Genomic DNA, 14,087 nt, shown 5'->3' with positions numbered 1-14,087 from the left:
TCCACTCTGCTCCTTGAAGCAGCAGGCCTTGCACCCCTGAAGACTGTAAATCGGGGGCCCCATTTAGGAACTCCCCAAGGGGAGAGGCTGCCCGGTGACAGCTGGCGCACTTGTGGCAGGGAGCTTGCTGAAGTTGGGTGATGTGTGCGCGCACTGTGCACCTCCCAGCAAGACACGGAGCTGCTGCCACTGGGCCCGGGAGCCCTGGCACCTGCAGCACTGGTTGCCTTGGCAACAGTTGGGAAGAGGCTGGCGAAGGAGATCAAAGCAGGCTGTTGGCGCGGAGGGTCTCTGGGCCTTGCTGCCTTCCTTACCAGAGCGGCAGGGCGATGTGGCAAGGTATGGTGTGCACTCTCTTGTGAGTGACCATTTGAGGGAGGCAAGGCCTGAGGCCAGCGGTGGGCTGTTGGCCATCAAACGTGCACTCTGCATGCCACAAACCTGTTTTTTGCGGGAGGACTTGACAAGCGAGAATGTGCTTTCCTTTCTGTGTCGTGTCTGAGTTGAAGTGCTGGTTTATCGCTACTCCACTGTCTGCTTTGCAGGGAGGCCCTGCTTGTGGAAATCTAGGCGTTGAACAGTGCGTGTTTCAGGACGGATGCCAAACACGGAGGTGCTGGCAATAGATATAGCTCTTCTCCAGCACCTGAGTTGCCTCTGCAGAATCTTTATTCACAGGAGGAGGACCTGATGCCCAGGCCCACAGAACGGCAGGGGTGGTTGGGGGGTTTCCCAGGGCTGTGTGAGCTTCTCATTCTAGCACTCACTTTTCAGCAGTTGGCAAAGTACTTTCTGTGGCAGCCGTCTTACTCTAGGACAGCTCGGTTTTCTCCTGTGTTGTGACACAAAGGCCTTTCCGCATCTTGAGATTGCTAGACTGGGGCCCTGCCAGGCATTTGGGGAGGGGCCAGCCAGAGCTTGTTGGCAGAGCAGAAGGTCCTTCCCAGGCAGCATGTCCAGTAACAAAGGACCTCAAGACAGCCTCATCGCTGCTGCTGCTGCTGCCCTTGAAGGAGGGGGAGCGGAGCACCCTCCCTCAGTCACTTGTCTTGCTCTTTCCCACAGAGGAGGGAGGCGAAGGGAAGCCCCTGGAAGGACAGGCTTTCCCAGCACAGCAGCAGCCGCCGCAGGAGTCTCACCTCTGCCAGCAGATGCAAGTGGCCAGCATTGCCCTCTCGCCAGAGCCCACTCCCTGGCCAACAGAGCTGGAGAGAGGGACCAGCACAGGCTCCGGGCAGGCCTGCAGCCGAGGTAAGGAGAGCCCCCAGTGCTGTGTCTTGCTTAGAAGAGGTATCTCTCTGGCACACCCACCCGCCACCAGGGTCCTGGAGGAAGCTGACAGCACAAGCACAGTCCAGGCACACTGGCAGTGAGGACCCCCGTCTGTGACAGCTCTGTGTTGGCCTTGTGCAGCCAGGTTTGGTGTTTGCAATGGAGGCGGCAGGGCCCTCTGCAGCTCCTCCAATCGAGGGCGGCGGCACTTGGAATTCTGCAGTTTTGGGCCAGTGCTTCTGATTGGCCAGCACGTTCTCCCCAGTCCCAGGAGCTAGAAGTGGTTTGGAAATGAGGGCAGCAGCCACCGCCTTTCACAGTCCTTGCGCTGGAGCTGCTTTGCAAATGAGTGCTGAGGCCTGCACCCCTTCTGGCAGTGCCCCCAGAGCAGGAGGGGGGGTCAAAGGGCAGGAACTGAAGCTATGTGAGGCAGCCCTCTACTGAATGTGGGATAGACCCCAACCTGTTAGTTGGAGATTGCGCACTGGTTGCCACTTCCAGCATGCAGCACTCATCAAGCCATCCCCGGGGTGCCACCGCTTGGGAGGGGCCCCACCTGGGAGGGGGAGGGGTCTGGGCACACCTGAGTCGTCCTCCAACCCTAGCTGGGATTCTGCATCCCTGAGCAGGGGCCCCAGCCCTGGCAGGGTTAATGGCTGGGATTCCACCCTCAGGTCCTTCATACCTGCCCCCTTCAGGCCTGCCCCCGAAGCCATCTCATCCCTGACCAAGCCTTTCTCACCCCACTCTGTTCCAAGATGGCCAAGTATTGTGCCGCTACGGAAAGTGCTGGAGCCCCTGTGGCATTCTGCCCCGTCCCCGTCCATGACAGGCCACCGCCCCCAAGATAAAGGCTGCTGCCACAAGCATCCAGCTGTCACCATTTGCTCTTCAGCAGCCTTGTAGGGCGGCTGCAGGTCTCCCAGCAGGGCTCCACTGCCTGCTTCCTCCTGCCTGCATCCCCTGCCAAGTGTGGCTTGCGCCAAGGAGCACTGGCCATAGTCTGCTGTTCCCTCCAGGCCTTCAGGAATGGGCTAATCTGGGCCCAGGCCCAAGCGACTCCTCAGGCACTCTTGTGCGTGTGCCCTGAGAATCGCTCCCCTTGATGCCGGTATGTTTTTTCTGTCCTGTTTAGCCCCCAGTTCCAAGGCAGACCTTGGTGCCGATTCACCGCCTGCGGGGTCCCAGGCGAGCAAGTCCGACAGCAGCAGCCGCACAAAGCCCCGCGTCCTCCCCAACATGCCGAAGCTGTTCATCCCGTCGTCAGTCACCAAGTTTCCGCCAGAGATCACCGTCACCCCACCCACCCCCACCCTTCTCTCCCCCAAGGGCAGCATCTCAGAGGAGACCAAGCAGAAGCTCAAGGTGCTCAGAAACTCGCAGGGGAGAGTTGGCCGCTTGAGTGGCAGGGAAGGGGCTTTCAGAAGCTGTGCCACCCACCTCTGGTGACGTTTTCCGGGGGGGGGGGGGAGATGCCGGAAATTGCAAGGGCTGTACTGTAAAAGGAGGCCCAGTGAGTGCAAGCCAGGCGGGATGGGGGGAGAAGAGACTGCCTTGGATTTGGCTGAGCAGCTGATGGGGTTGGCTACGGCTCTGTTCTCGAGTGCCGGCATGACTTGGCCTTGGGTCGCGGCAGGCTTGTGAATCCTCCCCTGCACAGAGGGAGTGTCAGGGCACTGTGTCTTGTATGAGGTCCCGTATTCTAAGAGGGTTCGCTGATGCGTGGGGGCTGCTTCTCTGTGGGAGCGGCATTCAGTGCAGCTCACGTGGGGTAATAGAAATTCAATCAAGAATTCAATCAAGATCAGTCAATTTAAATCCAGTCACTTAATGTAAACGAGTACACGTGGAAATGCTGACACCCCCAGTACCACAGGCCTGTGAAACTGAGGGTGAGAAACTTTTTCTCAAAATTTATGGTGGTTTTTGTATGAATTTGGGGCATGGATTCCAAAACGGCTCCAGTATTGCCCTCTCATGTCTAGTTTCGGAGATACAACATAACCTCGTTAGTGAATGGTTCAAGCGTGGCCTAACGAAGCCCAAAGTCATGATTGCTTTCCATTGAAAATGCGGTCCCAATTCAGACGAAAGCTTTTTGTTCCACCTCCGCGTGGCTCCTCTGCTGGGTAGATCTGGCCTCCAGGACACTCTGGGCAGTCACGTCTGTTGCCCAGTATCACAGAAGGCTTGCAATAGGACGTCTGGACGGATGCAGCCGCCCAGAGCGTCCTGGGGGCCAAACCTACCCGGCAGAGGAGCCACGCGGAGGCAGAACAAAAAGGTCCGCTCACCAGGTGGACGGATCTGTCCAAACCCTGGGCAGGGATTCAGGTGGCCCTGGCCTAAGCCATGGCGTAGGCTTCCTCATGAAGAAGCTGCTTAAGCCCTTTAGACTCTGAAACTAGACCCAATTGGGCAAAACTGATGCCATTTTGTTTGTGAATCAGCACCCCAAATATACTCAGGAATAGGTCTAAGACAGCAAAATATGTGTTGGCCTGGGTAATAATATTGGTACCCCATTATTGATGCCACTAAATCAACCATGCCACACCATCTCCAAACCCCCAAGCCTTCGTTGGCTTTCCAGATCTGTCCACTGGGCCTCCTCTCTCAGTCCCACAAGGGGAGGGACAGCGTTTTGCCCTCCACCGCTAGACTCCATCAGCTGTTCGAGAAGGAGTGGTGCCCCCTTGTGGCTCCGAAGTGGTGATGTGTCAAAGGACGCCCACCCACCTGGGGATGTGAGAATTGTGTTCAGAACCAGCATGCTAAGAAGGGACTGTCTCCTGCACCCGTGTCTGCCAGCTCCCCAGACTGAGCAGGGGCGTGTGCTACACTCCTAACCCAGACAAGGCCCACACTTAATGCCAATAAAGGTTTACAGGTGATGGTGATGACGACAAGGCCTGCATTCCCTGCTTATAGAGGAGCCTGACTGAGTGGGGGGTGCTTGCCACGCCCTTTGCAAATTGCTGCCATAGAGGAGCTGGCAGAAGGTGTTTGGGAAGCTCAGGGGTCTCCTTGTCCTTCTGCCTCCCCTCCCCCCCGCCACCAAAGCACTCACCACACTTTGCTTTTGTGTTGAAGGATGCTGAGTTCTGCCCGTGTATGGGTGAGACCTGAGTCACTCTGGGAGGGTCTGAGTGATATGCCAAGGAGAAATGGTCCTTAAGCGTGCAGTGTTCATCTGAGATGAGCCCAGGAATATTGGCCTAGAGTGGGGAAGATGTGGGGCCAGCAGCTCTTCAGCACCTAACCTTCTTCCCTCTACCCTTTTCTGGGCCAGTCTGCCATCCTCTCAGCCCAGTCTGCGGCAAACGTGAAGAAGGAGAGCCTTTGCCAGCCTGCCCTGGAGATCGTGGAGACCTCGAGCCAGGAGTCGTCGCTGGAGAGCGACACCGACGAAGAGGACGACTGCATGGATGTATGACCAGCCTCTCCCCCGGCACCCCTTCCTTCTGCCACCCTTTCGTTGTAGCCTCACCACCGGCCTGCCAGCCTGCCTGCTCCCTGCATCAGCCTCTCATGCCCGTGATCGCCTTCACCGCAGCTGCCTCTGGTCTTGCCTTCGGCCCCTCACCAGCACATGGCACGCTGGCCTGTCTCCCTCTTGGTGCCTGGAAAGCTGCCGGCTTCCTCCCGCTTGTTCCCTCATCTTTCAGCAAGCAGCTTGCACAGAAGGCACGGCTTGGCTGGACAGAGAGGCTGGTCCTGCCCTGTTGGCATCCCTTGTTACTCTCAGCAAAGCAGTGGCTGGGTGTTGTGTCTCGGTGCAAGCAGAAGGGACTAGATGGCAGAGAGCACTGCCAGCCTTGTGGTCCGGCCACCTCCAGTTTCCTCAGACAAAGGTAGTGGGAAAGGCTGCGGGCATCGATGCCACTTTGGCGATGTCCATTTTTTTTACAGAAAGACCCTCAAAGAATAGTTTTGTGTTTCCCTTTTTTCAAAGGCTCTACGAAGGGATCAGTCACATTTATACGGGGAAAATAAAGGCAGCCCCAGCATTTTTCTACTGAGTGTAGACTTTGTAATATAATGAATGTAAAACCCCTGCACAGAAGATGGGGATATGTCACATATATGCGTACCATGCATTGAGCTTGCCATGCTGGGTTTCCGTTGGGGGGAGGGGTGACTAAATTGTGCAGTGCAGAGCTTTGTATAAATATGAATTTTTTCTAATAAAGGAAGAACCTGTTTCTCTGACTGCCTCCTCCCTTCTGTGCATGAAATGCCCCGCGATTTGCCTCCCTCCCTCTTCTCATGTGGGGAAGGACCTCAGCAGTCAGGAAAGAATACCCTCCTCTCTCTCCTCCCAGTGTGAGTGGAAAGAGTTGGATGCAGATCCAGATGAGGAAGAGGGAGGAGATTCGCCTCCTGCTGTGGTCTTGAGGCGGAGGGTGACTTCCCACCCAGAAGCATTGCTAGCTGTGCAGGAGAGGAGCTGGGGGCCTGGGCCAAAGAGGGCATCTCATCCTGCCTTTCAGGGCTGTCTTGCAACCACCCTCTTGTGTGTGCATCTCACAGCCAGTCTGGGTAAGTGGGCTGAAGTAAGTGGATCCTGAAGTCATTCAGTCAGGGCCAGAGGCCGATGCAGCTGCCTCTTGTGTTCAGCCCTGGGGGTGGGCTGGTGACTGTGTGTCGAGGAGAGGCTTCAGGAGAACAACCAAGCCAGGAGCCAGACCCAGTTGCAGCTTTTTACACTGATGGAGCTGTCATGTATATATATTGGCAACCTTCAGTCTCTAAAGACTATGGTATCGCGCTCTGAAAGGTGGTTCTGGCACAGCATCTAATGTGGCTGAAAAGGCCAATCCGGGAGTGACAATCCCTTCCACGCTGGGAGCAAGTGCAGTCTGTCCCTGGTCTGTCTCCCTGGCTATGGGCCTTCCTTCTTTGCCTCTTAGCCTCAGACTGTTGGCCAAGTGTCTCTTCAAACTGGGAAAGGCCATGCTGCACAGCCTGCCTCCAAGCAGGCCGCTCAGAGGCCAGAGTTTCCCACTTGTTGAGGTCCATTCCTAAGGCCTTCAGATCCCTCTTGCAGATGTCCTTGTATTGCAGCTGTGGTCTACCTGTAGGGCGCTTTCCTTGCACGAGTTCTCCATAGAGGAGATCCTTTGGGATCCGGCCATCATCCATTCTCACGACATAACCAAGCCAACGCAGGCATCTCTGTTTCAGCAGTGCATACATGCTAGAGATTCCAGCACGTTCCAGGACTGTGTTGTTAGGAACTTTGTCCTGCCAGGTGATGCCGAGAATGCATCGGAGGCAGCGCATGTGGAAAGCATTCAGTTTCCTCTCCTGTTGTGAGCGGAGAGTCCATGACTTGCTGTAGTACAGAAGTGTACTCAGGACGCAAGCTCTGTAGACCTGGATCTTGGTATGTTCCGTCAGCTTCTTGTTGGACCAGACTCTCTTTGTGAGTATGGAAAACGTGGTAGCTGCTTTACCGACACGTTTGTTTAGCTCGGTATCAAGAGAAAGAGTGTCGGAGATCGTTGAGCCAATGTACACAAAGTCACGGACAACCTCCAGTTCATGCTCAGAGATTGTAATGCTGGGAGGTGAGTCCACATCCTGAACCATGACCTGTGTTTTCTTTAAGCTGATCGTCAGTCCAAAATCTTGGCAGGCCTTGCTAAAACGATCCATGAGCTGCTGGAGATCTTTGGCAGAGTGGGCAGTGACAGCTGCATCGTTGGCAAAAAGGAAGTCACGCAGACATTTCAGCTGTCATGATGGTTGTGCAAATACCGGAGCTCAGAGGCTTCTTCCTCCTTGAGGTTCCACAAGGAGGAAGTTGCCAGGTGGGTTTGTGAGGAGGAAACTTGGTACCTTTTGGAGGCCTCTTATGGCATTGGCTTTTGCTGACTCAGATCCTCAGCTTATCAGAATGGTCTCCAGTGACTGGCAGACCAAGAAAGGGCTTTTCTCAGCCCTCCCCAATGCTGCAGAGCATTGCACCACCCACTGCACCACCTCGACAGCTTACTTCCTTGCCCCCCAATACTCTTCCTCTATAGTCCTGAGCTGGAGCAAGCTTTAGCTGCCTTTAAGGACCCCTTGCTTGTGAAACAGACAGCAATTCTGGGCAGAGGAGCTGCAGTCCTGGAGGGAGGAGAGTGGAACAGGCAGCCGGAGTCTCCTAGCCAACTGAGAACAAGGGTGAGCGGAGCCATGCGCCCTCCCCCAGGCACCTGTGCTGGGGGCAAGAGATGGAACAAGCAGGTCCTCCTGCCTGGCCAAGCCTTCCATCTGCCCCAAGGCCTCTTCTGGCCATGTCAAGTTGGTTTCCCACATGGTTCTTTCCAAGTGGCCCCCCACCTGTCACTAGATATGCTTCTGCTTCCAAGTCCGAACTCCATTCTGCTCAGAGGGGCAGATGTGCCCCCCTCATTCTGAGCTGGCCCCCCAGGTAGCTACGGGGCACTATCCAAAACACAGCCTTGGCCAGGTCAGCTGTGGGCACACCAGCGAGGCTGCACTAGTGGACCCCAAAACAGTGCCGGCCCCTGCTGGGGAAGTCAGGTGTGCCCCAGGTGTAGACAGCCCCCTCTAGGGAGGAGCGGCTGCCGGGAAGCCCCCCGGCTGCTCCTCCTTCTTGACATTCAGAGATGCCCTCTTTCCTGGTAGGCACAAAAGGGCCGCCTGGGCAGAGTCCACAGCAGTGAAAACACGGCTGATGGAATGATGAGAACTCATTGCCTCAAAACCTGAGGCTAGTCAAAAATCAGAGAGCTGATAATTTCCCCGCAAAGAGCTGAGCTCCTGCAGTTCACAAGCTTGTGGAAATGGAGGGAGATAAAGTCTGAGCGTCTTTTTTCTGGTGTGTTTTCTCCCACATCCGCCAGTGACAGGTAGTGGGGGCAGGTGAAGGTTGGTCAAGCCTTGAGGCTCTTAATTAGGGCTGCCTCATGATGAGAAATAGATTGAGAGTACCCCCCCCCCCCCAAAAAAAAAAAAATTATAAATATTACAGTGTTTATAAATAATTTATTTCTGGATCACCTGTTTTAAAGTTTCATACAGCTGTGGGGGGGGGGGTTCCCGATAGAAAGTCATTTTAAGAAGTGGGTCCTGGTGCGAAAGTTTGGGAACCTCTGAGAGAGAGTGATGGTCGTTATGAAGAGCTTTCTAGAAGGAGCCCCCTGCTAGTGGAAAAATAAAAGTTTGCTCAGCTGTCCCTGTTGCAACAGGATCAGAAGCTCCTTTCTGGCCACCTGTGTTTTAATATTCTTCCATTTAAGAGGGGAAGTCAGTCCCTGCTGGCCTCTTAAGATTTAGCTTTGCAATTACTGTGCAGGCTCATGCACTTGGGTCCGAAAGCTCTCAGTTAAGTGCTCAGGGGAGAGTTTCTTCTTTGCAAAGCACCACTTGAGAAAACTGGCACATTTAAAGGGAAGCAGCCCATAAATGTGGGCCTGGTCAATACCTATTGAACAAAGTAAAAGCTCTCTGTGGCATGAATTCACACATCCAGCCGTCACTTGCCTACTTAGCATGGTGCTGGTATTTGAAAGCCAAGTGGGAAAGTTTTTCTTAAAAAATTCAGAAATTTGTGTCTTGCAAGAAACTGGTGTAAAATGCAAGGGGGAGATGGCCGCTATCATGGACAAGAGGGGACTCCCAGGCTGACTCAGGGAAGTACCACCTAGTAGTTAGAGTGCTTGCCCTTTCCTGCTCCCCAATTTCTCTCATTGGCCAAGTTGTCAGGCTACCTGGCAGTCACCTGAACAGAGTGGGATTTTCTTTTGAGCAGGGGCATCACTAGGGTTTGCGCTACCCTGTGCTCATTGCATCACCCTCATGATGGGACCTCCTCCTGTACCAGACAATACAGAATAAGCTACACTATCACATGCTCAGCCTCAATGCAGTGGCATCACTAGGGTTTGTGTAAACCCCCCACCCCATTAATTTGATTTATTTATTTGTTTTAATAGATAACAGTACAGGACATCCAACCAATCAGTAACCATCAAAAAACCAATTGCCAACTTGATGACACACACACTACTGAATAAGAGTTCTAGAAAAGATCTGAGACTTGGAAATGAGAGCTGACTCAGACCAACACCTGTTTGGTTCCCTGCTATGTCATAACAACCTGTCATTGGCTCCTGGAACCATCAGTCTCATAAGTCAGTTTTGAGTGAAAGAAATCCACTTTTTGTGACACAAGGCAGTTCTGTTTACCTTTTCTGGTAAATTGTCAATAACTTTTGATATAATACAAATACTTGTACATGGTTTGTTTCCTTGCATTTTGCATTAAATTACCCATCAAAAGATATATGATGATATTCAAAAATACCAAGATTTTCACAATTTTGGCCTGAAGTGCTGTCACAACACCCTTGAGGGTATCACTTGGTGCAGTTTCCCCAGTGACACCACTGGATGGGGCTGACTTTCTCTGGGATATTCCAGACCCCACCTGCCCTTGTCCCCTCTTAGGGAAACTGCTTAAGCTAGCCGCTAGCCTGACTGCCTGGTGAATGCACAGGACTAGAGCCTGAAAGTTCTGCCTGGGGTCTCTCTTTGGGCTGTCTGCTGACTGCTCCTCACCTGGAGAGCTCCCTAGGAGGACTGGACATTCTCTCATACTGATTGGCAGCTCTTCCCACTCAATCCCTATCTTATTAAGGGGGGGGCGTAAATGGCTGGGAAAAATAGCAGTAGGTAGAGGTGGGAGAAAAGGGGGATCATGAAATGAAAACACATGACGCCTCTTTCTGCATTTTTCTTTTTTTGGGGGGGGGGACGACCCAAAATCTGTGAAATAAAACTGTTTTATATATTATTTATTATTTAATGGGGGTGCATCTCCAAGCTTGGACCTCCCTTTTGGGGCGCTGTGTCTGCGTTCCAGAACTGATGGGGCCTCTCCCAAGAGTCTACTTGACTTGAAGCTGCCCCTTCTGAGGTGTCTTTCTGCAGAGCTCCAGACAAGCGATTCTTCTTCAACTGAGCAAAGAGAATTCAGACCTTGAGACCCCAAGCCTGGGCATGTCTACTCAGAAATAAGTCCCACTGTGTCCAATTAGTAGAGGTGGGAGAAACAGTGATAACAAAATAAAAACATATAATACCACTTGCTGCACTTCTCATTTTTCCGAAGGAAACAAAACAAAAACCCCTAAAATCTGCAAAAAAACAACAACAAAAAAACAACCGCAAACCATTGTATTAGTTTTTTATTTATTATTTAATGGGGGGAGGTGTCTGGGTAATGATTATGGCTACATTGCCTCTGTCACCTACCTAGTACACTTTTAAAGTGATTATCATTATAATGTAAATTGGGAATAAAAACACACAGCTTTCTGCACTTCCACCTTTGAAAAACACCAAAATACAAACTCAGACCATTTTCTCCCACCTCTAGCAATGGGGCAGGCCGTTGAGTTGCCCAATTCTCCTGATGTCTGAGCATCTGCACTCACAGAATGCAAGAGAAGTTGGGCCCCTTTATGGCAACTCCTGGCTCTCAGGGGCGAGGAGCGCATGTGTCCCAGACTGGCACTTGGCCACAGGCCAGGCTCTTTCTGGCCACCTGGATACACTGGCTTTTGGAAGGCAGTAAAGCCTTAAGACTGCAGGTGGAGCAGCATCCGTGGACCCCTCCTGGGTTGCAAATTTGCCACTGCTGCATGCAAATTGCTGGCCCTTGGCCCATCTGACTGCAGCTCTCCCCCCCCCCCCCATAGCCAGAGTACCACTGCAGGCATCTGCAAGGCTTTTGTGTATTGGGAGACCTGCAGCAGTCAAGGCAAAGCCCCCCCCCCAGCCACTCAGGATCTCACCTGGGGGCTCAGACCTTGCTGAGTCCCACCAACCCTAATGTCCACAGGTAATGATTTTTCTTAAAAGGCCCATGGACAGTAAAACTGGGGCAGCACATTTTCGCTGCCTAATGGGCTTAATAAATCCAAGATTGCTGTTCATCAGGTACTGTGGGTAATAGCAGCCCATTTGCACTTTGATGGCAGGGTTTTGAGTGGCTTTTATAGCGTTGTGTTCAGGACAACAAAGCAACTATCCAGGAAGACAGCAGCACACAGCAGGGTGTGGCCCCGACAGACAAAGGGGAGAGGAGTCCCTGGTCCTGTGGGGTACGATGGGAAGCCAGGGTGGCTCTGCACACCTTGTCGGGGCTGCTGTCCACTGAGAGGCCGCTGCACTTCTGTGGCCTGGCCTGTGCCCTAGAAGGCCACAGCTAGCAGCCACATAGAAATAAGTGCCACCAGGTAAGAAGAGGATCTACCTCTGCATAGCAGCCAGAGTGGGTGACCCTCAGTTTTGGGGTGGGGGGGAGAAAGAGGGGCTGACCCCTGCTTGAGTTTGAATGCTTTCCATTCGACTATCAAGATATCAAGTTAATGCTATGAATTGGATTTCTATCTCTTTCTGTAGAGCTTGGCTGGGGCCCTGCAGCCAATGTTTCCAGTGGGGTCCCACACCTCCTAAAACCGGCCCTGCGAGGGAGAGGGGGCTGCTGGTTTGGCCTCCCCCTCCCTGGTCACTTCTTGGCTGCAGCTTCTTGACCTCGGTGCACAGCGCTTATGCCAGCTCAGCCCTCCTCAATTCTCTGCCTTCGTAGGTCATTGAGCTTTCCCCCCCTCCCCTGGGAGCTGTTTAGGGGCTCTGAGAGCTGCCAATAAACCCTGGGTGTGAAAGCAGAATCGGCCCCAGCGGCACTCTTCAGCCAGATGGCTCCATAGATCTGTGGTCCCTGCTCTGTGACACTTTGAAAGCTGCGAAAGAGGCTGCCTCCCCCAGAGGCATCACTAGGGCTTGTGTCACCTGGCGCAAGGGCTTCACAATTTTGGCCACTAGTAGTGTCACCCCCCCCTTGTGATGCCATTGCCTCCCTCCCCCAGACCTAATTGCTGGTCTAGCTGCAGGAGCATCACACCCATGGAGGAGTGCAAAGGGCCTGCAGAGAATGTGCAGCCCACAAGAGGCAAGACCAGCTGGACCATGCATGGCTCTGCATTTCATAGACATTTGTGTTCAGTGGGGGAGAACCAGCCACCATGCCAACGCAGCACCCCATGTGGTGGCCCAGCGGCTGGCTGGTGGGACTGAGACAAGAAAACTCAAGCTCTGAGCCCAGCTCCGCTGTGAAGCTCCCTGGGCCAACCAATCGCCTTGTGGCCTTGTTTCAGTCATGCACACTCCTCACTTGGATGGAGTGGCAAGACAGGGTGGTGAAGAGTGCCATGGGACCTCCCCGGTCCAACTGGGTGGAGTGGAAAAGGTGGGCCAGCACTGCCATAAATCAAAATGAACCCAACACTTTAATCACTGTATCACACTCTCTCTCCACACTGATGCTTCAGTCTCATCCCAGCTCTCTTGTTGCTGCAGTGGGGGTGTGTGTGTGTGCTACTGCTCTGGCAGCCAACAGGGGGGAGGGAACTCCCTGGACAGAAGGACAGAAGCCCCGCCCAAGCTTCTGCCAAGTCTGTGTAGGGTCCCAAAGTTACTTCAGGGGCCAAAGGTGTGCTTAGGGGTCCCCAAAGACAATGGTGCCAGTGGCAGGGAAGTGCCCCCAGGCTGCTCTTACTTGCCCTTTGGAAGAAAAGACCAGACCTCAAGCGCTCAGGAGCTGGGGGGGTGGGTGAGGCACATATGTCTGAGGCAGAGGCCTGGTGTGGGTCAAAGCCAAGATGAAGTGGGGCTGGAATGCAGCCTTATGGGTAGAGGTGGGGCTTTTGGGGGTGATAACGAAATAAAAACACATAGCACTGCTTTCTGCACTTCACGTTTTTGTAAAAATACAAAAAGAAATCTCAAAATCCAAACCATTCTCCTAACACCTCCACATGCCTGTGGCGGCATCTGCTGACACGAGACCACCTCTATCACCCACTTTGAAAGTGATTACAGTTGATGATAATTTATTTTTAAAAATGCACCCTTGAAATACTAAAACAAAGAACTTTCTGCACTTTTATCTTTGGAAAGAATTGAAATTTGCAAGAAATACAACAATTTTCACCCACCTCTACTGATGGGAGAGGAGGGGCTGTGAGTGTGACTGGAAAATGTCAGATCTCTGGGAATTTCTGGCTTGCCTCCTTAGGCTCCTGGACCCCAGACCCAGAGAAAATGTACCCCCTGCACAGCCCTCTCGTGGGTCCTGGGAGGTGGGCTGGACATGGGCAGAGCACAAGGGAGACTGGGGGGCTCTGGGGCCCAGTGATGCCAGGTCTCTCTTTGCCCCCACCCCCTCCAGAAGACTCCTGGACCAAAAAAGAGCTGGCCAGGCCTGGCTTCTTCTGTGCCCTTCAAGTCCAGGGTAAGGACAAGGCTAAGAGTGTCACTGGTTAGGCCAGAGACAGGCTGGTTCTTTCTTGCTGCTTTCCAAGGGCATCAAGCCACATTGGGGCCCAAAGTACAGCTGACACTTTGTGTTTCAGATCTGTCTTCAGTGCCTGTCACAGCTGCACAAGCACATCTGGTGGGTCTCCAGCAGGATGCTCAGCTTTCCCCACAGTCGCCCCCCAAACAGGAAGCAGTGCTGGTCCTGGCTAGTGGGCCACTGCAGAGGGGGGCAGGCTGAAGAGGGGGCTTCTTTGCTGTATTTGCCTTTGCTAGACCCTCCCCAGGGGTGTCAAGTGGCTGCTAAGTGTTCCCCTTCCTGTCTCAATGTCCCTAAGGGGCCAGGAAGGGAGCGGAGTGGGAGGGGGGAGACACCAAAAAGAGTCCTTGGTCTAGAGAGGGAAGCTGAGATGCAGAAACCCCTGCAGAGTCTGGCCAGACCTCCAGGCCTTCCATGCAGCCTGTGGCATCAGCAC

General features: G+C 53.4%; 1 protein-coding gene across 5 annotated transcripts in view; it reads left to right on the top strand.

The window, feature by feature from the left end:
* The window catches only part of CABIN1 (calcineurin binding protein 1), a 79,092-nt gene extending 73,607 nt beyond the window's left edge, over positions 1-5,485 (top strand). For all 5 annotated transcript variants that reach the window (XM_066609652.1, XM_066609653.1, XM_066609654.1 and 2 more), the window contains 3 exons: positions 1,066-1,251; positions 2,408-2,637; positions 4,565-5,485. In XM_066609652.1, coding sequence (XP_066465749.1) covers positions 1,066-1,251; positions 2,408-2,637; positions 4,565-4,708 — 560 coding nt within the window. In that variant the 3' untranslated portion in view covers positions 4,709-5,485. The remainder of the gene's footprint in view (positions 1-1,065; positions 1,252-2,407; positions 2,638-4,564) is intronic.
* Positions 5,486-14,087: the final 8,602 nt, after the last annotated feature.

Source organism: Tiliqua scincoides, chromosome 14 (assembly GCF_035046505.1).
Source record: "Tiliqua scincoides isolate rTilSci1 chromosome 14, rTilSci1.hap2, whole genome shotgun sequence".
In the NCBI taxonomy this organism is placed as follows: domain Eukaryota; kingdom Metazoa; phylum Chordata; class Lepidosauria; order Squamata; family Scincidae; genus Tiliqua; species Tiliqua scincoides.
The sequence above is the reverse complement of the archived record's forward strand: the minus strand, read 5'-3'. Positions and strand labels throughout refer to the sequence as shown.